The sequence below is a fragment of the Mustela nivalis genome (genome assembly GCF_964662115.1).
Source record: "Mustela nivalis genome assembly, chromosome: 10".
NCBI lineage: Eukaryota > Metazoa > Chordata > Mammalia > Carnivora > Mustelidae > Mustela > Mustela nivalis.
Genome location: NC_139029.1, coordinates 24,137,845 through 24,162,323, shown reverse-complemented (window position 1 = coordinate 24,162,323; position 24,479 = coordinate 24,137,845). Strand labels below are relative to the sequence as shown.

The 24,479-nt window shown below is 45.1% G+C and overlaps 1 protein-coding gene across 4 annotated transcripts in view; it reads left to right on the top strand.

Annotated features, from left to right (window-relative positions):
* Window positions 1-24,479, top strand: part of CSMD2 (CUB and Sushi multiple domains 2) — a 607,752-nt gene that overhangs the window by 475,904 nt on the left and 107,369 nt on the right. For all 4 annotated transcript variants that reach the window (XM_082686557.1, XM_082686556.1, XM_082686555.1 and 1 more), the window contains 10 exons: window positions 4,222-4,416; window positions 5,314-5,430; window positions 7,602-7,715; window positions 14,067-14,162; window positions 15,343-15,546; window positions 15,901-16,025; window positions 16,939-17,035; window positions 18,381-18,485; window positions 23,441-23,559; window positions 24,079-24,148. In XM_082686557.1, coding sequence (XP_082542683.1) covers window positions 4,222-4,416; window positions 5,314-5,430; window positions 7,602-7,715; window positions 14,067-14,162; window positions 15,343-15,546; window positions 15,901-16,025; window positions 16,939-17,035; window positions 18,381-18,485; window positions 23,441-23,559; window positions 24,079-24,148 — 1,242 coding nt within the window. The remainder of the gene's footprint in view (window positions 1-4,221; window positions 4,417-5,313; window positions 5,431-7,601; window positions 7,716-14,066; window positions 14,163-15,342; window positions 15,547-15,900; window positions 16,026-16,938; window positions 17,036-18,380; window positions 18,486-23,440; window positions 23,560-24,078; window positions 24,149-24,479) is intronic.

Below are 24,479 nucleotides of genomic sequence, written 5' to 3'. Positions count from 1 at the left end.
AGTGTTGCAGACAGAGGGAGTTTGAAGAAGTTCAGAAGAAGAGTTTGAAACCTGCAGTAGAATATCTGAAATAACTCAGGAAAGGCCCAGGTCAGCTTCTACCAGAAGGTACTAAACAGTACCTATTTTCTCTTTCAAACCCTTGGATGTAACATTATGGGCCAAGGAGTTACAACCAGAATTCCACACCTGCTTTCCCTACCACACTACCACCACCCACCACTTCCATGGGTCTTTCTTCCTTAAATTGAAATTAGAAATATATTCATGGTTGCCTATTTTAAAAGTAGCATGTGTTTGTTGGAAAAATTCAAGCAATATAGAAGCACATAAGATGTACTCTAAATGTAACACCTCCCACTACTACCATTCCCTGAAGTATCATTATTAATGATTTTTTATCTCATTCCAGATATTTTATGTGAATAAAAGGTAGCGTGAATTCTAGAACAAGGGTTAGCAAACTTTTTCTGTAAGGGACCAGACAATAGTTAAGCTGGGCAGGCCAGAGCTCTCTGTTACATCTGCTCAACTCTGCTCTTGTGATGCTAAAACAGCCATAGGCAGTATTTAAACAGATAGGTATGGCTGTGTTCCAATAAAACTTTTTTAAAACTTTATAAAAAAAACAGTCAGTGAGACTGTGGGCTGTAGTTTGCTGATCTCTGTTCCATGTGAATAGAGATCATACCATCTGTACTAATATGTCACATGGGTTTGTTTTTACTTTGTTTTGGTTTTTGTCCAATGATCGATCTTGGTCGTCTTTCCATATTTGTATTCAAAGACTTTTGCAATTCTTTTTAAAGCCTGCTTGTATTTCAGTGGATGGCTGTAATCCAGCCTTGTTAACCAGTTCCTTACTGCTTGGGTGTGTGGATTGCTATTTTCAATGTCTTGCTATTACAGTGTTTAGAAATGTTCCTTATCTATTAGACAAAAAGAAGCTGGTTCTTTTATTATTCTTGTTTTAGAGGGCATGGTTTTTATTTATTATTATCCCAATGACGTTTCAGTCATTATAGTTTTATCATTCACATCTGAGCTCTGGTCTGGCTGACTAAAGACCTGATTTTTGTCTTAATTCTACTTCTTCCCAGCTGAATGGCCTAGGAAACTCATTTAGCCTCTCTGATCACCACATTTCTCATCTGTAACCTGAATAGGAACACACCTGGCCCTGTCTGCTTCAGAGGCCTTTGTGAGACAGAAATGAGATAACAGATTGGAAGGTACTTTGAAAATTATAACGTGATATCCCTCTGTAAGGGGCTATCATCATTATCATTATCCTTGTCATTTTCATTAATGGGATAATGTTTGGAATGATGAGCTCTTCTTGCTCTGACATGTGAGAAACTATAAAATACAGTCTGTATTTGGAATTGCTGATGTGATTGTGGATTTGCCAAGTCCTGAGGTGTTCAGCCAATCAATTCAGCATTCATTTGTTAAGCATCCATTATGTGCCAAACAGAGCAGGCTCTAATATCAAGTACTGTGATAATTGCCAGGGTTATGAAGAGAATAGGTGATGGTCCTGTCCTTTAGGAGTCCAGAATCCACTGGAAAGAAATACACTTAACCAACCTACCAAGTTAATGTCACACATGCTATAATTCAGGAAATAAAAACAGAATTTTGCCAGACAGAAGGCAAAGTTCAGGAAACTTGTTCAAAAGACAGCGGCATTAAAAATTATAGGAGTTTTTGCCATACAGAGAAGGGAAGAAAGGACTTTCTGATGGTGTGTAGTTCTGGGACAGACATGCCCAGCTGTTACCCAAAATCACAGCTTCTTCTATGAGGTAGAAGTTTGTTCTCCTTCCCATAAAAGAAATATAGAGATTGTCATCCTGGGATGATGAGGTGACCCCCATCCCCAATGCTCTTGTCTTTCTGTCCTACCATGCTGAGACATGGCTCCCATTTTCATGGCTATCTCAGGATCTAAGATGGTGTCTGGAGTTTCAGCCATCATGTCTGAGTTCAGACTGGGGGAAGGAGGAAAGAAGGAATAAAGGGCCAATGAGCATTCTCTCAGCTGAGTCACTTTCTCTTAAGCAGTCTTTCTTGATGTCCCAAATTTATCCATTTAAGAAATATTTATTGAGTGCCTACCATGTACCAGGCACTGGACTAGAACAGTGGATAAAAACTGGATAACTGCTTCATGGAACCTACATTCTCTTGTAGGGAGATAGAAAAAAACTGGGTAAATATATAGTACATGAGATAGTATTAATGCCAGTACAGAGAAAGGTGACCAAGAGTGGTGGGGAGAGGAATATCAAAAATTTAAGTAGCTGGTCAAGGAAGTGTCTCTGAGAAGAAGACACTGTATTAAATCCTGAAAGAGATGAGAGAGAGTGAGAGCATGTGGATGGAGGAATATTCCATGCACAGAGGCCAATGTGGTTGGAGCAAAGTTATCAAAGGGATGATAGGAGTTGAGATCAAGATCATAGAGGGGTAAGGATTAGGAGTAGAAGTTGCAGGGCTTGTAGGCCTGTAAGGATTTGGGCTTATACTCTGAGTAGGACAGGAAACTTTCTGACTTAAACACAGTTAAGTCAGAAAGTAGCTGCTTGGCCAGATGTAGCTGCTTGGAGGTCAGAATGTATGGATTTTAGCTGGTATCTTGATACTCTGACAAAATCTGGTTTCTATTATTTAAGGACAAAGAGGGGAAATGGATATTGGGTGCCACAGCTAGTCATCATCCCCTTATAAGCTGTGTCAACCTAGTCCTAAGTTACCTAATTTCTTGGAACTTCAAATTAGGTTTGACCTGCTGTCACTTGTTAAAAGGAGAGATGAAATAGAAGATGGTGACAGTTCCTTGTGTCTCTGTGATTCTCAGATGGGTCAATCAATGGACCAGTTGTATTCTGGCCAGAGCCAGTAGGCTTCAAGAGAAGACAGATTTGATGAGGGGTTAAAGGTGACACAGCACAGGGTGCATAAGGAAGCCACTGAGGGGACATCTGCTAGACGAGGGACCATTTTCTGGGTCCCAGCTGAATTTAAATGCAATAGTATATCTGGGACCACTGCACCCTTAGCTATCATCAAAGACAAAGAGCAGGACCATCATAAGGGCTCCAGTGCAAGAGCGGCCAGACTTGGCAGGACCCTGGACTCTCAGAGCCCCATCCAATCAGTCAGTGAGCTGACTAGCAGCTGAGTAGCACCCCCAAGCAGTGGCTGCCTCAGAAAAGTGGCCTAAAATATGTCCAAGTGACAGTGACAGCCTCAGCAAAATTCCTCAGCTATTCATCTCTGAACTCTGATCCTTTTTATTCTGTCTCTTTCTTCTTAAATCTGCTATTTGAACTTCTGAGTCCTCCTGAAAGGGCTGCTGGCACTTTTTTGTGAGCCCCAATCTCTAGACCTCCCTGTAGGGTAGCCTCCAGCAGCCAAATGGAGCCCTGACACCCAGGGGCATGTCCCTCACCCTACCCAGCCTCAGTTGTGTCCTGACGTTGCCCAGCCATGACACCACCAATGGTATTTAGATGAGCGGTCTTTTGGATGAGGAAAAGGAGCAATGGGTGCATGTGAACACTGGCTCCCAGGATCTGCTCAGGATTTCCAGCTAATGGTGAGGGAGGCTGCAGAGTACCCTTCTCCAGAGATGTGGGGTCCCAACTAGTGCACTCAACTGCTCAGGCAGCACCAAGTTCAGTCTCATCCAACATAGAGGGGCAGAGAAGGGGTCTGTTAGGCACCTCATGGAATGCCTAATTGGGAAGACATATATGCAATGAAAATCAAGTGGAAAAACACTACTGTTTTAATAGAGTAGCAAGCACCCAATACCCCAGTGCATAATTCTGGAAAACTATTTAACCCTAGAAAGCTGAGGGCTTGAAGTGGGGTTTCCTACTTCCTTCCTAAATCTATGTATTGGTACCCATGCTCTCAGAAGTCCCTCCCAGGTATGGGTATGAGAGCAGGCAGCCTCTCTTGGAGAGGAGTGAGTCAAGGAATGACAAAAGGCCCCCAGTGTTTGGCTGTGACTTGCTCCTTTGTGGGTCAGGGCAAGAATGTGGGAGAAAAAGGAAAATTTAATTCTTCACCTAAAGGAAGGACCACCAATCCCAAATCTCCATATGCTCTGTGGCTAATTCGAGTCAGAGTCTTTTCTTGGGTGCACCATGGACTTAGGTCGCTAATGAGTCCTGTGTGTGTGTGTGTGTGTGTGTTTCTTCTTTCTAGAAAACCCACGGGAGTCATGTTTTGATCCTGGTTCCATCAAGAATGGCACACGAGTGGGGTCCGACCTGAAGCTGGGCTCCTCCATCACCTACTACTGCCACGGGGGTTATGAGGTTGAGGGTGCCTCTACCCTCAGCTGTGTCCTGGGACCTGATGGGAAGCCCGCATGGAACAATCCCCGACCAGTGTGCACAGGTGGCGGAGCGGGGACGGGAAGGGGTTGGAGGGAGTGAGAGCATGCCAGCGGCAGAAGGGGCTATTGGCTGGGGGGAGGGAGAGGTGAGAAATGGCCCTCAGAGTGGGCCCCTTGTGTTCACTGTGAATGAGAGAGGCTGGTAATTTTACCAGCTGTACAGTCCCTATCAACATGCCCTCACTCTCAGATCACAGTGTTCCCACACCCACTCACAGGGGCCTCCAGACGTGCCACCAGCTCGTATAAGGGAGATGGGAGTTTAAAGGTGACCTGGACATGTTTCTGAGCCTAGGAAGAGTCACTGAGAGGTTGGATGTGTAAAACTAAGGCCAGTGGGGTCTGGCTCAGCCACGGGGCCCATGCAAGAGGCATGGGATAGAGTCTCAGAACTTCAGGAGCTTGGTGGCCATCCAAGTTGGAAAGCAAGGAGGCCCCTTTACCCAGGGGAGAGGAGCTGACACTCAGGGCCACCCCTTGTGGAACTGGGCACCATGGAAGGGAACAGAAGGTGGCTGGGTTGCATGTTGCTCCCAGTGGGGCTACTCTGGGATCTTCAGCTGTCTACTCATGAAACACTAACTGCCTAGGGGAAGCCTCAGCCAGGGGCAGAAGATCAATCCCAGGCCCCTGTGCCTCTAGGGATTGATAAGAGTATTACTAGTTAGAGGGGCAAGATCTAACTTGTGGCCTGGAGGGCCTTGGATGGCATCAGGGTGGGTTTTGAGCCATATGCCAGCCAGGGATGTCTTCAGAACTCCCTTCCTTCACCCTAGTGGCTGCAACCCTCAGGCAGCCCCACCAGGACCAGTGGCTCAGGCTAGGGGTGGGCAGAACAGAAGACAACTGTTGATGAGAGGTCTGCAAGGTCACCTGACCCTCTCTTGTTTCTCTTTCAGCCCCCTGTGGGGGACAGTATGTGGGTTCAGATGGAGTAGTCTTGTCTCCCAACTACCCCCAGAACTACACCAGTGGACAGATCTGCCTCTATTTTGTCACTGTGCCCAAGGACTATGGTATGGAGGTGTTGCATGTCTGTTTGTATGTTTTTGGACCTCTTCCAAGGTCTCTGGCCCTTCTCAGTTGTATCCCAATCCCACTCTCAATTGTACTCCCATTATGGGAATGGAAAGAATAGTCTCTTATGCAGGTCACGTGGGTGCAGATGCCATGAAGTGGAAGTAGGATACACTGTAGGCACACTCCTGACACACGTGGGAGGAGGGGCCCTGGGGAGGCCAGCAGAACCAGGGAATATGGCTAGGGAGGAACTGTCCAGGACAGAGGGAAGGCAGGGACACCAGAGGCTAACACAGCCTAAGACTCAATAGACGGATTGCAGTTCCAGGCTGATTGGGAAGCCAGGCGATGATGGCCAAAGGGCAGGAAGAAGGAAGGAGTGGGACAGAGCTGGGAACCACCATGCTTCAGTGTTCCATCTGAGACTGGGAACCTGGTCCAGCAACTATGGGTAGGGCCAAGAAGAAAAGTGAGGAGCAGGTCAGTGTCCTGAGACAGCAGAAAAACCTCGAGATTCCAAGAGACACAGGCAAAAAGAAGCCAGACTTGCCACCTGGCAGTGGGGACATCAAAGAGTCCTGCTATCCCTGGAGGATTCAGGAAATTCTAAGGGACAACCAGCCTGGTTGTACCTGGGCAATCAACCAGGTGACCCACCTTGATGCTTTCTCCCTGGATCACCTCTTCATAGGAAGAGTAACAACTATTTCTAAGCAGGACTGGTGTTGGGTGGGATAAAGGACATTGATCCATCCTGACCATCTAGGAGAGGGACGGATGGGGCAACCTGCAGAGAGCTGGCACTGATTCCTGAGATAGGCTGGCGTGGGTGTAGGGCAAGGCCTGATGTCACCAAACATTTGTGAAGCATCTCTCGGTGTCCATGCACTCTGCTACAGACATGAGTGAGACATGTTCCCTGCCCTCTATAAACTCCCACTCTCATCTTGACCTACAGCTCCAGCCATCATGGACCACTCCCACCCCAGCACCTGTACAGTTAGGTGCATGGGTACATGCTCCCCAATATACTTAAGTGGTAGGAGCTTTTGACCTGCAGGCTCACCATTAGTAAAGTCCTAAAAGTTGTCCAATCACACAGAGGAAAATCCTCGATAAATGGTGTGTTTGTACTTGGATTCCTCCCATGATAAAGAGCTGAGGCCTTTAAAAGAACCAACCTCAAGGCAGGTTAGTTTCACTGGGCTGAAACCTCCATGCAGAGAGTTGGTTGGAGGAAGGGCAGTGATCACAGGGGCTTTCCTCAGCTACCTCCTTTCTTCCAGTCACTGCCAGAAGGGCTGTGTCAGTGGCTCCATAGCAGGCACAGCTCCAATTCAGCTCTCTGTAAGACCTGCACTGGCCTCCCAGTTCATCAGGTGCATCTGAGGGCAAGAACCAGGGGAGGAGAGAAAGGAGCAGGAGTCATAGGGGTTGGAGGGAGGAGCAAGAGGGAGAGCACATTTTGGAGCCCTGAAAATGGGTACTGAGTTAGGTGAACAGGATAAGAAATATTCCTGCTTTCACAGAGTGTGCATTCTAGTGAGTACCTGGCACACAGTAGGTGCTTAATAAATGCCATTTTGCCTCTTCCCTTGGCTTGGCCAGAGGGAAATAAGCTAAAGATGTTTGCCCATTCTTCAGACAGTTGCTCCTTCCCCAGGAGCAGTTGCTTAGTCACCACCCTTATTCCTCTTAACTGGGGGGGATCTTGCATCGAGGGCTGCCCTGGTCAGCTGGATTTCTGAAGAAAAAATAAAGGAAAATACAGGGTTCCTGAGATCATATGAAAAATGGGAGGGGGCATTGCCAAAAGCCCTTCCATGTCCATGAGTAGCTGCCCACTGCCATCTGAGAAAGGAATAGGGTTAGCTCAGCACCATTTCCACCACCCCTGACCATTGAGTTCAGTCTTCACTGTTACCTTGACCCATGAGGGAGAATGCCAGGTGGCCCTCTCCACTTCCAAACAACCCTGTGGCTGGCATCTGGCCAGTGTGCTGATCAGCCAGTAGAAAGCCTCAGCAAGCAGTTAGCCCCAGGAGCCAACAACTTCCTCCAAGGCTTCCCTGCTCCTGGCCTGCAGCCCCCACACCTCCAGTTCCTTGCCCCCAACATGGCGGCCAGTATTCCATGCTGAGGTCTCCACACCATGTCTCCTCCACAGTGGTGTTTGGACAGTTCGCCTTCTTCCACACAGCCCTCAACGACGTGGTGGAGGTGCATGATGGCCACAGCCAGCACTCCCGGCTCCTCAGCTCCCTCTCGGGCTCCCACACAGGTACCCAGGGCTAAGCCGGCGTTGGGGATGGTGGTGGGCTGAGGGCATCATGGGCCAACTGAAGGGAAACAGGCCCTATAAGCCTGGCCACAGGTGGAACCACACAACTTTGTTTCTATCGTGCGCTGGTGCTATCTCTTCAACATGACAGTCAGCTGCTAGGAGCCCAAACATGGAAGGGAGCTTCAGAAGCTACCCTCACCCAGAGCTGTGTTTACACCACTGCCCCCAAGTGGTTAGTATTCCCCGGTTGATTTATTCTTGACCCATCATGTTTCTCTAATCATAAACATACTGCATTTTCAATGTAGAAAACTTAGAGGCAAGACAAAATTATTGTATGGGGAATTAAAATACAAACCACCCACAAAGAACCACTGAAAGATGGAGTGTATTTCCCCCCAGCCTTTATATCTACTGAGATTTAATCTTTTGCATATTTTATTGAATAAAACAATATACATATTTTTATTGAAATGTTCATTGTGAGCATTTGTCATTATTTTCTTCTATAACAGGATTTTTAAATTATGCAAAATAGTCTATCATATAGTTACTTAAAATTTATGTAAAAAAATTTATGTAATGAATTCCCTGTTATTGAACATTGAGATTGTTTCTAATTTTTCACTCTCATGAATAGTAGTAACTCTGTATTATGCATATGTCTTTAAATACATTTCTGACAATTACCTTAGATTATCTACAAGTAGAATTGTCAAGTTAAAGGGTATGTGTGATTTTTAAGGCTTTTTATGGGACCCTAACTATATTCTTTCAAATTTAGCCAATCAGTTGTTTCAACGGAATTCTCAAAAATCCCAGATTTTGAGATATACCAAAATGTCAGACATCCCTCTAGAAAGTTCTTGCCACTTTGTTCACCACTAATGAATTAGAGGGCATGTTTTATTCTCACAAAAACTAGCTAATTGAGGAAATAAAACATCATCAGTTTGAAAAGTGAAAATGGCATCTTGTTTCTTAATTTGCCTTTTTTATTACTAGTTGGGTTATCCTTTTTATAATGTAATTATTGGCTCATGCATTTTTTTATCTGTGAATTTAATTGTAAATTGCTGTTGGTTTTTCTATTAGCATTTATCTTCTTATTGACTTAGGAGAGCTCCATATTATTACAAGCTATACATATCACATACCATAAAAACTTCATGTCTGCATTATATGCTATAAAAAGCCTTCCCTTACAGTTTGTCATTTGCTATTTAATTTTCTTCAGGGTGTGTTTTAATGTCAGACCATTTAAATTTCCCATGATATCAGATCTATCAATATTCTCTTTTACAGTTTTCTCCTTTACTTTTATGCTGATTAAGTAAATATTCTGTGTTTTCTTTTGCTTCTTTACAGTTTGTTTTGCTTTAATACCTTTGGAATTTATTTTGATTTGTTATTTGTAATGAAGAATCTAACCATATCCTTTCAAATTTAGTTGATCAGTTGTCCTAACAAAACTTTCAAAATGCCAGATTTACATCTATTAAATTTTTATGAAGTTAAGGATATGTTTCTAGAGTTTTTATCCATGTCTTTAAGTGTCTGTTTATTTATGTGTCAGTGCCCAAAAGTTTAATGTAAGATTATGAAAACATTTAATATTATGATCATTTTAAACATAGGATACTATAAGTCCCAAACTCACTTTCTTTTGAAATTTTTATTGACTGTTCTTGTTCCTTTTTGCCTCCAAATAACTCCTAGAAATATCTTCTCAAGTTGAAAAAATTGACATCAGAATTCCCATTGAACTTCCATTAAACCTACTGATTCATTGAGGTAGAACTCACATCTTTATGACAGCTACCCCTCTTCCCTTCCAAGAACATGACATGTCTCTCCATTGATGTATCTTTCATAACCTTGGGGAAGGGGCTCTAATTTTCACTTCAGCCATATTTCTTTTCTGTTATCTTCACTCCTAAATATTTCATGGCAGCTTTGTTTTTGTTTTTGTTGCTGCTGTGAATGGGTCTTCTCTTCCTTCTGCTATATTTTCTAGCTCGGCTCTGTTACTATATTAAAAGACTGGTATTTTTGGTATAGTCATTTTGTAAAGTCAATGAGCCCTCTGTAATAATGCTAACACTGCCAACTGATTTCTCCTGGGCCCTTAAGGCAAGAAGCAATATCTTGTGCAAATAAATTTGTCTCATTATTTTATCTCTTCCTTTTCAGTGTTTTTTCTTTTTTATTTTCTTCCATGGTTATTACACTATTCAAGTATATTACCTCAATATCAATGTGGATATTCTATATTTTAGTAAAAAGCCCATTTTGTAATTATTTTAAATTCAGCAGCATAGGTTATATCATAGACTCCAATGCTGTTGGATCTCCTTTGTGTTTGCAGTTATAAACCCCTGCCTTTATGCACCAAGGGCTATATTCTTAGTGCCCCTCTTTGCCCATCATTGTGTTTTTTATTGCTTCTACTTTTCAGTTCTTCTGTGGACTTTGTTATTTTTTAATTAATTAACTTCTGGGTTTATTTCATAATGCCTTTCCTCCTGTTTTCTTCAGTTTATGCTATTCTTCTTGTGCTAACTCCTTGAACTAAGAGCTCTGTTTGTTACTTTCCCTGTGTAATGAAGAGCACATGGATAGCAGTACACTCCCTTCTAAGCATAGTTCAGGCTTCATGCTATGAGTATTGACATGTATTATTGTCTTCCTCTGTACTTTCTAGATAATCTGTCATCCTGTTTTGCTCCTTTTGCCCAAGTCATTCAAGCTTGCCTCTTCTTTTTCTCCAGGAACTTGGGTTTTGTTCTTGTTACATTTAAATATTTGTGTTAATTTCTTGTTTTATTGCCACATGGTGAAAGAATATATCCTGAACCATTTCTGCTCTGGGGATGAAATGAGGTCCACTCAGTAGCCAAAGACATTTTCTTAAATTCCTTAAGTATCTCAGAAGAGACTGTGGTCTCTGCAGGACTGAGAAGCCACAGAGAGACTGGAGCCCAGGCCCAGCACTCACTGCCTGGCCCCTAATCTCAGCCCTGCCCCCTGCCAGCTAGGTGGCTGCAGGGGCCAGACCTTGACCACTCTAGCTGCTGTTCCCTCAGTGTAAAATGCTGAGAGGAAAACTTCTGCCTCCTAGAGCTATTGTTAGGATTAAATTAACTTTGTAATAGCCATTAGACCAATCTTACTCAATTTTATTATTCAATTCCATTCTATCAGTGGTTCTCAATGAAATGAGTTTTTGATATTAACACCCCACATATGTACACCCAGCCAGGAATGTAAGTCAGGATCTCTTGGGGTAGGATGCTTTTTCAAAATCTCTTGATTTTCAAGATAGATAGAGATACGAGTTTAGTTATAGAAATTTAGACATAGGCAGAGAGAAAGAGGTACATTTAGGACCTGTATACATAAATGTGGGTATAGATACAGGTATAGATACAGATGTAAAAGACCAATGGATAGAAAGAAATAGATATCATGGATGGATGGATGAATAGGTAGGTAGAGAGAACCCATAGGTATAAATATCAATATTCTCAAATCATCTGTTATTCCTTGTTCGAAGAAACACTGATGAGGTGATGGGAGTGGTGTGCCCCGGTCCCTAAGTGGTATTGAGTGGGGGAAGGGAAGTTTGAGGACCACCACTCAATAATTTTCATTTTGTTTTTCTATTTGATATATCAGTGATTGAGAATGCTGTGCATTTAAAGATCCCACTACAACTATGATATTTTGTTGTCTTCTTGTGTTTCCAACCATTTTTGTATCTGTGCTCACCTGATAGATCTTTCCTCATTTTCTCTGAGAGTCCTTTTCTTTAAAGAGGATGTTTACTTACTCATTTTACATTTGGTCTGATACCTGTCATCTGGTTTTGTTCTTTGTGGGGTTTTGTTTCTTCTGTTTTACTTTTGCTTCCTTGCTTTTTCATTCATATCTGACCCATCTCTAACTTCCAAGGTTTTTCTCATATATATTTAGATATTTCTAAATATATATATATATATTTCATATTAATGTTATTAGTAATTATTTGTAAATTATGGACTTCTTCCCCAAGAACAAGTGTTTACATTTACATTTAGTTTTGCTTTCTCATTGACAATAATTATTTTGATTTAACTATATTTTCTTCATTGGCTTTATCCCTAAGTTTCTGATTTCCCTATTTCCATTCATTTATTTTTTAACAGCCTCATCACTGCAGTTCTTTCTGTCACCTTGCATGTATGAGTATGTCTTTCCTTTGATGTATCATATAAATGACAACTTGATTGTAAACCAAATTACGGGTCACAAGCTTCTTTTAAAACCGCAGCTGCTGTTCCACTTCATTCCAACAGTTAATGTCACAAAAGTGGACTCCAATCTGATTCTTTATCCTTGTAGGTAACCCATTCTTTTCTCTTTGGATGCCTTTTTATATTTTTGTGTTTTATACTTAAAATTTAAAAGCCCACTAGGATATGTTGCAGTGGAAATCTCTTTTCATTAATTACATCTGGCACTTTGAGAACAATTTTAGTCTGAGGCTCAAGTCTTTTTTAAGCTTAGGAAAGTTATCTTCTTATGTAAACCATTTCTTCTCCTTCCATTTCTCCTGTCTTCTCTCTCTCTCTCTCTAGAATTCTTAATATATGCATATTGGAGTTCCTTTGATATATCTTCCATATCACTTTTGATTTCTATCATTATTTTCATTTCTTTATCCTTTGTGCATTCTGGAAGAATTTCCCAAATTTAATCTCCACTTCTTTGTTCAATTTCTACAGAATACAGCCATCATGTACTAGTGCTTCTCAGTTTTGCAGGCTTTATTGATCTCAGAACTTTCTTTGGCACACCTGTCCTCTATGACTTTACAGATGCAGTATGAGATCTAATCTCATGACAATCACAATTGAAAATCTTCTGAGATTTCTTTCCCTGTTATTTTTTGTAGTTCACATAAAAATATTTGCATTGATTTCTAGGTGGTCTTCACCCTTTGGTAGCTTATGTTTTGTACAGGGATTTTACTATGTGCTTATCCATGGAGAGGGAGGTCTGTGTACATCCAGAGTTGGAAGTTGAATGGGTTTGTGAGAGATCAAAGGAGTCCTAATCCACATATCAGGCCAGAGGATGGGAGGATGAAAGATTTGAGTTTTGTTCTACTCACATCTGTTAAAGAGCCAGGGACAGTGGTGATAATAAAGAGAGGCTTTTGCTTCATGAGTTTTCTTTTTGCTTTGGCATCCAGAAATTATCTGGGGCAATGACTCCTAGCCAGGCTCAGCCATCTGGGTCACCTGTAAATAGTGTGCTATATAAAATTTTCTGCTCTCTGTGACTGGTAGCATCGCATGGGCTTTCTGGAAGCACTAGTTGGACCCCAAATGTGTTTCCCAGTTGCTCCTTGGCAGGTCCCAGCTCCCACCTTCACGGCAGTGGAGACTTAGCCTGGCTGTCTGCAACCTCAGCTTCCCTTCTGATGGTGGGGGTGGGGGAGTGGGCAGGAGCTATCTCAGGTATTCCTAAGGCTGTGTGGGGCCACATACAGAGCAGCTGTTCCACTGCCAAGCCATAGTCCTGCAGCCATCTCAAGAGAGTGACTAAACAGGACAACACTTCACAGCTGTCGGTCCAGTTGGTATTATCTTTACTTCTGTCCATCTGTACCACATCAACAAGAAGCTAAAACTTTATCTTCTGATATAAAGGCATCCTACACCCATGCAGATTTTCCCCAATTTGTGTGTTTTCAGTTGGGTGGCAATACATCTTGCTTTGCTTGTGACAGTCCCAGCTTTCACTTGGTTGTCCCAATTAATAACATACCCATTGGCTCTCACAAGTGTCCTAGTATAAGCATTAAATTATACAATTGCTGTGGTTATCTATCATTTTACAGCATCTAGGAAAGGTCAGTTACTCTCACATATTCACATCACCCACCTTCCCAGAAGCTGGTGTCATTTTTCTTTTTAATGTCCGTTTTCCAAGTAAAACCACCAGTCAGTTTGGTAACGGCCATTCTTCCCATCCTTGTAAGTCAACATATGTCTAGAAGCTTTCTCCTTTCTGGGAAGGTCATTTAATCTTTCTGATCCTCTCTCTTGACCTATTAAATGGGTCACTGAAATTTTGTCATGCCAACCTCGCAATGAACATGGATCAAGGTAAGACCATGAATGCTAAAGCCTTCTGCAAATCTTGAACAGTAAAAATGGAAGGTTATATTTCAGGAAAACCTGGGATATGGAAAGAAATTCTGTGGGGGGTATGGCCAGCCCCTCCTTCCTGGCCAGGATCTTCTCTACTGGGCCGATGAACTCACCGTCTTCCTCTCCTCCTCGCCCCTTATCTCGGCAGGAGAATCGCTGCCCCTGGCCACCTCCAATCAAGTTCTCATTAAGTTCAGTGCCAAAGGCCAAGTACCAGCCAGAGGTTTCCACTTTGTCTACCAAGGTATGCAGGAAGTAGCTGTGAGAGGTGTGAAGGCAATTTCAGTTGTTTAGTGACTCCCTGACCAAAGGAATGGGAACTTTTGATCTTAGTCTGGGCCTTAGTCTTAGGGTGCTGAAGGGCAGCTATTGATTTTTAAGGCAGTTCCTTGAAATTCAGTTGAATTTAGGTACCCATTTGCCCAACAGACAAGCTTTGGACCAAACTCCATGTCAAATGAGGAAGAAATCAGACATGGGAAGCTGACTCCTGCCCTCTCCCTTCCCCATTGTCTGGCACAGTCCTGTTGGCATTGGGACGTTGACTTATACCTAGGCTTTCTCCCATGGAGTTTGGTTTTCTCTGCAAAGCACAGTAAAAGTGTGGAGAAAACACAGACTTGGAATCAAGGTGGACATGGTTTTAAATCCCAGCTCTGCCACTTTCTAACTGGGCACCAGCCTCTCCACCCCTCAGAGCTCCAGTTTGCTCACCTATGAGATGAGGGTAAGCATGTTACCTTACTGATGAGTTAAGAGAGTTCCGAGTAGTTTGCACTGGGCAGGTGATCAATGTCTGTTCCCTTCCTCTCTGGTCTTGAAAGGCAAAGTCTTAAAGTGCCCTGGCTTTCATTGGCAGACCCCAACCTCTGCTTGTCCAGAAGCATGCCTGCTTCTTTAGGGCCCATTCTAGGCATGTCCCATTCATCCCACTACCCAGGAGAAGCTGCATTCCCCTGCCACAGGAGCATGCCATATCTGGGGCCTGGGTTAAAGCATACTCTGTGCCATGTGGGCAGGGTGAGGGGAGGTTCAGATTCAGGCCATGAGAGTAGAGTCCTGGACAGAGTCTTAAGGCACCTGGGGAAAGAGGCCAAAGGCAGGACAAAGAGAAGAAGAAGGGCCATTCTCCCTGTAAGGGGACATGGGCCCCTGATAGTATAGTCAAAGGGCATCATGGAGGAGCCACCAAACACAGCTGGGTCAAAAGTCTGCCTCCTATGGTTTCCAGAAACTGTGCTGCAAATATATTTCAGTAAAATGGGCCTTGTTCTGGAAAACTCCTACCCTGTCCTGGGAGAAAGTGCCCAGAGCCTCTCAGGGTCTCATCCAGACGGTCTCAGCTCTAGTACCATTGTGTGTCCATCCCTGGGCCAGTTTCCAGAGGGATGAGGCCTGCCCCTCAGTGCCCTTGTCCCCTGCAGCGGTACCCCGAACCAGTGCCACACAGTGCAGCTCTGTGCCGGAACCCCGCTATGGCAAGAGGCTGGGCAGTGACTTCTCCGTGGGGGCCATCGTCCGCTTCGATTGCAACTCCGGCTATGCCCTGCAGGGGTCCCCAGAAATCGAGTGCCTTCCTGTACCCGGGGCCTTGGCCCAGTGGAATGTATCAGCGCCCACCTGTGTGGGTGAGTACCTAGACAACCGAGACTCTGGGGAGCGGTGGCCAGGGAGACCCAACAGCAGCCCCAGCTCACCAGCATAACTTAAGTAGAGTGTCCTATTCAGGCCAAATTGCTAGTCCTGGGGATTGGGCGTAAAGACAGCAAGGGGGTGGAGCTGGGGTGGCTGGGAACTGGATGCATGGGAAGGAGGATTGTAGGGACAGGAGCCATGGAAGGAGCATGAATGGGGGCCTGTGGGAGAAGCCAACAGTCAGCAAGAGAGGCTGGGAGGCCCTGGGAGGAGTGTTGGGGAAGGATCCCTTAGGAAACCTAAAAACAAGCTGGAGAAACCTCTAACCAGAACTGCCTCCTTCCCAGTGCCATGTGGAGGCAACCTCACGGAGCGCAGGGGCACCATCCTGTCCCCTGGCTTCCCAGAGCCCTACCTCAACAGCCTCAACTGTGTGTGGAAGATCATGGTCCCCGAAGGTGCTGGTATCCAGGTATGGGTGAGGGGAGGCCTCAATGTGGCAGGTGGCCTGGAGGAAACATTTCAGCCCTGTCCCTGCCCCTCAGGCCAGATGTGGAGGTGAGGTCCACAAGCAGAGAAACACAGCAATTCGAGGTCCAGAAGCTTTAGGGGGTGTGGAGAGAAAGAGCCAGGTACCTCAGGAAAGAGAAGGGGTGGCAACAGCTCAGGCCATCGGGGAAAGCCAGAAGAGGAAATGGGCCTGGACTGAAAGAAATACAGAGACTGAAGAAGAGTCATAGAAGGTATTTTTCTGATTGCTTAAAGGGTTCTTTTCTCAAGATGATGGGGGATGGGGACATTGCAGGAGAGGGAAAGCGAGTAGATGAGGCATGGAGAAGCCCCAGGCACACACCTCAGTGTCACACCTGAAGCCCAAGTTACAGGAGAATAGCGGGGGCCAAACTGTTCCCCCAGTGGTAAGAGTCAAGTGGAGAAGGCCCTGGAACTGGTTATGGCAGCAAGGCCACGAGAGAGGCAGCAAGCAGGGCCAGGAGTGGGTTCCTGGACTCTCGCTGCAGGATGTCTGATGTCATCTAGGCAGGAAGGTGGGGAACCCAAGGAACATGTGAGAGATGGGGAGGGGTCCATTCAGACTGAAGTAGTCCCACTTCCTGAAATTCCCTTTCCCCGTTATCTGCCTAACAAAGTACCCCCACTGTCTTATGACCCTTCATTTTACAACTGTCTTCCCCACTGGGCATATGAGGTCCTGGTGGGGCGGATAGGGACAGTATCTCATTTTTATTGGAAGCACCTAGCACAATGTCAGCTCCAGAGTGGGTGCTAAGTACTGAAATTAACTACATGAATGGAGAAGAGAGGAGGGAGGGACACAGATGGACACAGGCTGCCTAACCAACAGTTCAATCCCTCTGCCTTCCCAGATTCAAGTCATCAGTTTTGTCACAGAACAAAACTGGGACTCTCTGGAGGTGTTTGATGGTGCAGACAACACTGTGACCATGCTGGGGAGTTTCTCAGGTGAGGTGGGCCTTCCAGGGGCCTCAGCTCAGAGGGCAGGGGTGGACTTCATCATCGTCATCATCATCACCATCATCACCATCATTATTATTTCTGACATGTAATTCACATGCCATAAAATTCACCAATTTAAAGTGTACAGTTCACAGATGTTACCTAGACTCATTTTGGTGATCGTGTTATGCTATATACAAATATTGAATCACTATGTCACACACCCAAAACTAATATAATGTTACATGTCAATTGTAGCTCAATAATAAAACTGTAATAATGCTACAATGAAAAGAGAGTATACAATTCAGAGGTTTTTAGTATATTCACAAGATTCTAAAACTATCACTGCTCTCTAATCCCAGAACATTTGCATTACCCCAAAAATAAACGAGGAACTCATTTGCATGCACTCCCCATAGTTCCCCCTCCCCCATCCCTTGGCAACCACAACTTGGCAACCTACTTGCCATCTTTATAGATTTGCTTGTTCTAGAAATTTCATATAAATGGAATCCTACAATATGTGGCCTTCTGGGTCTGGCTTCTTTCACTTAGCATCATTTTTTCAAGGCTCACCATGTTGTAACATGCACCAACATTCTGCCATGTGGATAGACCAGATTTCACCTACCCATCCATCAGCTGATGGACATTTGGTTGTTTCCACTTGTTGGCTCATTATGAATAATGCTACTATCAACATTCATGGAGAAGTTTCTGTGGAACATGATTTCAATTCTCCTGGGTATATACCTAACAGTGGAATTTCTAGGTCATATGATAACTCTATATTTAAACTTTTTGAGGAACTGACAAACTGTTTTCCAAAATGGCTACACGGATTTCCATTCCAATGGCAGACTTCACTGAGTGTGGTGTGTGTTTTTGTCCTATGTCCCGGGTAATCATCCGTGTCCTTCAGACTTCAGAATTCCATGTTGCCAAGATACAAAAAAGGGTTGTATGCACCATATATATGGTCTACACTGCCTGGAATATCCAGAGTAGTATAGCTTTTAGAATTTTTTGAAGATGGCTGGGAAAGAGACCAAATTCTTCGACTACCTTTGGAACATCCCCTTCTGCTGGCATATGGTTCTACCACTGCTCACTTTACACAGAGTTTGAGGTCTTGTCTCCCTCGGCCACTGAAGAAGACCCAGCACTCCTGGCTGGGGTGGGGGGTGCGGGCGGGAAGTGCTAATTTGTCATGTAGCAAGTATAATAACTGGTGACCTTTGAGGATCTTGGGAGCAGAATGTCAGCAGGTAGCAAACGCAAGAGAAATGGGAAGGAGCTCGGGGGCTGGAGATGGTTAACATGAATGGTCCCTGTTTCCTTGCCATAGGAACAACCGTGCCTGCCCTTCTGAACAGCACCTCCAACCAGCTCTACCTTCATTTCTACTCAGATATCAGCGTGTCAGCAGCCGGCTTCCACTTGGAGTACAAAAGTGAGGATCCAAAGTTTCAGCTCAGTGTACGGGGCTCGGGGTGGGAACTGACAGGTATTAAGGACCCACACAATGAGCAGGGGGCCCACTGGGGCTGTATATTCTCTATGCCGTGTAAACCTTACCACAGACCTAGAGGAAGATGCTAAAGCTTAGAGAAGGCCTGTAACTCCTTAAAACTGCACAGCCAGTAAGTAGTGGAGCCAAGACTACTCTCACTCCAGTATCTGTTACCCAGACACCTGTGCACTTCCCCAGTGTCCACTCCAGGAATGGGAAGGTAGCCCCATCATTGACTTAGGTCCTGTATGGAATGTGGGATGTAGGGAAAATTCAGGTGCTCTCCTCTGCTCCTGAAACCTGTCCTCTCCAAGCCTGGCTTCTATGATGTAACCATCTTTGAAGTTCTTGTCCTCATGAGAAACTTCACTCCTCTTGCACCAGATTTCTCACTCCATTCTCAGAACCTTCCATCTTGGCTTCCAATATCTTGAAGTAGTCACAGTGAAAAACTCTTAGAAAAATAAGGCTGTGGATGTGCCTGGTGGGGCAACAAAGACAGAGGTTACTGGGGAGACTGTTTTCATCCAGGGACATCCTGCCATTCCCTTCCCCTCTGGGTAGAGGAAAGAATAGGTAGGCAGAATATTATGCTTCGTGATTAGGTATTATACTTAGTGAAATAAGTCAATCGGAGAAAGACAGCTATCATATGATCTCCCTGATATGAGGAAATGGAGATGCAATGTGGGGGGCTTGGGAGGTAGGACAAGAATAAATGAAACAAGATGGGATCGGGAGGGAGACAAACCATAAGAGACTCTTAATGTCACAAAACAAACTGAAGGGGACCAGGGGGAGGTGGTTGGGAGAGGGTGATGGGGCTATGGACATTGGGGAGGGTATGTGCTATGGCAAGTTCTGTGAAGTGTGTAAACCTGGCAATTCATAGACCTGTACCCCTGGGGCTAATAATACCTTATATGTTTATTTTTAAAAAGTTAAAAAATTAATTTAAAAAAGAATAGGTAGGCAGAGGCATCTGTTATTCATTCATCCAACATTTAGTTATTGAGTGTTTATAATATGCCAGGTGCTGTGCTGGGGGTTGCTAGGACTGGGTGAGATCGAGATGATTAAGTCCCCTCCAAGTCAATTAAAGAGAGGCAGACACTGGGACCGAGAAGCACATTACAGGATTCCAGGTGCTCTCATGGATGTCCCCAGATGGTAGAGCAGTAATTCAAAGAAAAGCATGGTCACTTCTCCCTGGGACAGATGGAGAGGTCAATGTCGTGAAGAAACACTGACTGTCCACAATGTGGCAAGCCTGTGCTAGATACCCACAGAACAAAGATAAATAATATATGGGTTCCTGCCCTCACACACACGAAGTCCAGGGAGATAGGGGGACAAGAGAGCAATAATTTTAGTGCAACTGAAGCAGCTAAGGAAGTACAGAAGAGGGGAACTAAACCTGGCCAGGTGAGACCTTACAGAAGCAGATGCCTGAGTTAAGCTGGAATGAGAAGTGAGAATACGGGAAGGCAGAGTTGGCTTGACCATCTTGGACAGCATAGGCCTTCCAGATGAGAGCCCCAGTTGGTGCCAGAGGCCTGATAAGGTCAGCATTGGATGTTCTACAGATGATCCACTGGTCTCCAAGCACATGATCTTTATTCAGATGGTTAGGAGAGGATTGGTTGGATCCTGGGTTGGTTGTAACCTGAAAGAACTGAAGTGTGCACTTGGCAGGAAAGACCTGGGACATCTTGAAGCAAAGACCCTGAGGGCCAGAGGATAGGACAGGGACCTCTAACAACCTTCCCCCTGCAGACCTCAAAGTCTTCACTCTCCTGGTAAACTGAAGTATGCTAGGTTTCTTGAAAAGTTCGCATTTTTCCTTTTACCCTATTGCTCTGTTCTAGCCAATTTTGTTTTCTTATCCAGTATTTTCATTTCATTTCATTAAGGAGTCCTTAAATGTTCCCTTAAATATTTTCATTTCTTTCCTCTTCCAAAGATACACTTCCTTCATAAATATCTTTTCATTCTGCTGTCTCATTCCCAGAAAAAAAATTCACCTCTCCTCAGTTTGTTGTTGTTCTTGTTCAAGGGAACTGGTAGTTTTCTTTGTAGCTGATGTTTATCAAGCACTGTCCTCTTACAGCAGAAAGGGCTGAGGGAAAACAGAAGCGACTGAAATTCATAGGAGCCAAAATCATTTTTGTTTTGTTAAGCTACTGTTCTCTTAATATTTGATAGTCTACAAAGAGGGTGCAGAGGGGAAGAATTAACTGTAGAGGCAAATGGTTTTGAAGGGTACTGAAAAGTCATAGCTGCTGCTATGACTCACTTAATGTTGATTTAATTGAAATGGAAATGGAGCAATATGCTTTTGAAAGCGATAAATTGCATATGATAAAAAATAATTCCTCCATTGTTGCATACATGGCTTAAATAAAGTCAGGGCTGTGCACTGTAGGAGAAATTAGAATGGACTTTTCTCTGTCTCCTTCTTTCTCTCTTGGATTTCACTTTTCTCCTCATTCCTTTTTTTTTTTTTTTTTTCTGCTCTTGCCTTTCCCTTTCTTTCTCTCTGCTTCTCCTTATCCTATCACTGCCGAGTGGTTAAGTAGGTTTCAGTCACTAAGCTGTGGTCACCCCACTAAATACCGAGTTGAGTTGTGTTACATTTTACTTAGAGTGCCAGGAGGAGTGGGGAGAAAGAGACAAGAAGACAGCCAAGGTGTAGTACTTCAAATTCAGTTTGATATTATTTTAATCTTGTCCTTGGGTTCTTTTGCCCAGCTGGACATAGGCCGAAACAGCCTTCATTTGCAAGAATCATGTTCACTTCTTAAAAGCACATGCAGGGGGTTAAGTGTCTGACTCTTGATTTTGGCTCAGGTCATAATCTCAGCGTCTTGAGATTGAGCCCTGCCTCTGGCTCCATGCTGAGTATGGAGCCTGCTTCAGATTCTCTCTCTCCCTCTACCCCTCTCTGCCCCCACTTGCACATGCATATTCTCTCTCTCTCTCTCTCTCTCTCTCTCTCTAAAACACACACACACACACACACACACACACACACACACACACAGGCACATGTAGGACAGGAATTGCCTGGGAAGGGCACAAAGGAACTTTCTGGAGTTAGCAATTTTCTGTAGTTTTGATAGGGGTTGGAGTTATACAGATGCAGGCATTTGTCAAAACTCAGTAAATGTACGCATAAGATGTATGTATTTTGTTACGATTTTGTTATATGTGAATTTTCCTTTGAAGGAAAAAAGCACATGTAGTTATCTGATGTGCATGTCAACTGTCAGCTCTCAATGTGGAACAAGGACATATCACCAGTTCCACAAGGAGATGGGGCTGGTGGTGTCCTAGGCTGGCCAGCCCTTCCCATCCCTTTTCTGCTACATAACATGTGGCTTCCCCGGGGAGCCTGTATCTCCTGAGGGATCTGGGATCTACTAGGAGGGCTATCAGAAGGTATCCACCAGGAATCAACCAGGAGGGCTGAGGATGCCTGCTCCCAAACTCTCTGAGCTGTGCAGGTGCCTAGGATCAGACCAAACCATAAAGTCTGTCCACCCTTGTTCCTGGAAAACGGCACCGCCAGTCTCATGCCTCAGTACACAGAGATCTCTTTAGTGCACCTTATCTCATCTTAGTTGGTGCACCTTAAGTGCCCACAGCTGCAGAGGGACCGCTGTGGGGCACATCCCACAGTCAGGAGATGCTCCACTCCCACTTGCTGTGAGTTTCCACCAACAGGGAATTCAAAGCTGGATGAGGATGATTTCAGGAAGGGAGGTGGGAAGAGCAGAAGATGATGCATGGGCCCCTTTTGCCCCAGCCTTGCTGGTGGGAAGTCTCAGTAAGTGCTCCTCCAGTGATGATGGTGGGTGGGCAGAGAGCAGGAAGACTCCGATGAGGAAGATTAGGATGGATGTCCTAGCGTAGACGGTGTACAATGCTGGTTATAGAATAAGGAGTGAATAAGTACAGATTAACTTTGAAACTCAAGAAAGGATCATGAAGGAGTGTTTGAGAGCCCTTAGAGGTGATCTTGGAAAGTGATTGGGCCAAGATCATGACAGTCCTAGAATATCCAGTGAGAGGATGAGATTCTGAATAACACTTGATGGGGACCCACTTCGGACTGCTGAGGAAGGCTGTCCATGATTCAAGGAGAGAGATTCAGAAATGTCAGTTGCCTCTGAGCACAGGATGGCCCAGGGTCAGGGAAAGAGAGGGAGGTGGTAAGAGGTCCGGCAGTGAGCAAGGACCAGAGTTGACCGTGGGGGGCTAGGCATGGGGAACCCCCAGTAGTACTCCCAGAAAGGAACTGGCCTCACCTTAAAAACAGAACAGGAGAAATAAGGCAGCAGAGAGTCTCACCCACTGGCAAATTTTTTTCTGGACAGTCTGTCCCCGAGAGTGGGCCTCTCAGAGCCTTCTGAGTGACACTGAGAGGCCTCTCTCTGATAACTGCTCTCCTTCCTCCTTGCCTTTCCTTCCCCTCCCCCAGCTTCTTTGCCCCCAAGAATTGTCCTCTTAAGACAAGGAAAATGAAGGGAAGTTGAGGGTCTGGGAATGGTGCAGGAGAAGCTGAGTAGAGAGGTCTGGGTGTTTGGAGCTGGGCGTCCCCCTAGCTCCAGAGTCCTTCTGCTGACCTCAGAGGGCAGGTACATGACCTGCCTGATGGCCACCCACCCCAGGGAGCATTGGTCTATTGATCCTCTGTGCTGGACAAATATTCTGACTTTCTGTGTGCTTGGAGGGCAAGAGGATTAGGAAGCACTGGTCTCTAGGCAGAGGGCAAAGAAAGTACAGATTGGAGCCCCATCTCCTCCCCGCTGCCAGCATTATCCTCTGCCTACTGGTGCACTGACCTGCTGGGCTTGTCCCTCCTCCTTTCTCTTTGTCTCTGTCTCATCTAGCGGTGGGCCTGAGCAGCTGTCCAGAACCGGCTGTGCCCAGTAACGGGGTGAAGACTGGCGAGCGCTACCTGGTGAATGATGTGGTCTCTTTCCAGTGTGAGCCAGGATATGCCCTCCAGGTACCTCCCCTCGACACCGCGGGCAGGAAGCAGGAGGCCCCTGAGATGTGCTTGACCAGCCTCTCACCAGTTGAGCTGCAGTCACTGAAGAACAGGGAGCAGCCCCTCGGGTTCCCAAGGGACCACTGTCCTTTCCCAGAGCTGTTCATGCAAAAGACAAGCTTTGCTGACTTGGGCGCGTTTGCATCAGCCAGCCTCAGAATGGGCTCCTGCAAAGTTTCAGTTTGATTAGACTCCAGGAAAATTAAATCTTTCTTTGAAGGCCAGGAGGGAATCTAGTAATTAAAGAAGTCTCACAAGGAAACTTTAGTAATGAGAATTCCTTAGTAATGGCTGTTAATAAGCATCCTTCCCCAAAGTCTCTCTCCCTCTGCCTCATCCCACCCCACAGAGGGTTCGTGGATCTTTGTGTATATTGTTGCTCAACACAAGGCCCCTGAACAAACCCCCTGTTCTGGGTTGTATATGCAATTGTGCCCCTGCGGGCAATGAGCCCACCCCTGTTCCTGATCCCTCCAGGGCCACGCCCACATCTCCTGCATGCCCGGAACTGTGCGCCGCTGGAACTACCCTCCGCCGCTCTGTATTGGTAAGAGAGCCCCAATCTTCTCAGTCCATTCATAATACCCGTTCCTGCCAGAGATCTGGGTTCAGTGACATCTCATGGAGATCAAGCTCAAATCAAAGGACAGTTTGGTGTCCCGGATCTCTTGGAAAGGGAGCCGTTGTAGGCTGCCTTGTGGCTGTCACACAAGCTGGTCGTGACTTCTGCAGACCTTCGCCCATCAAATGAGGTATCACAAGAGGCTTACCTGTTTGAAAACATTACGGAAAACATTGAAAACATTGATGACCATCCTAATTCCAGATAATTGACCAAAGCCCCGATGGAAACTCTGGGCAATTGAAGCCTTCCCCTG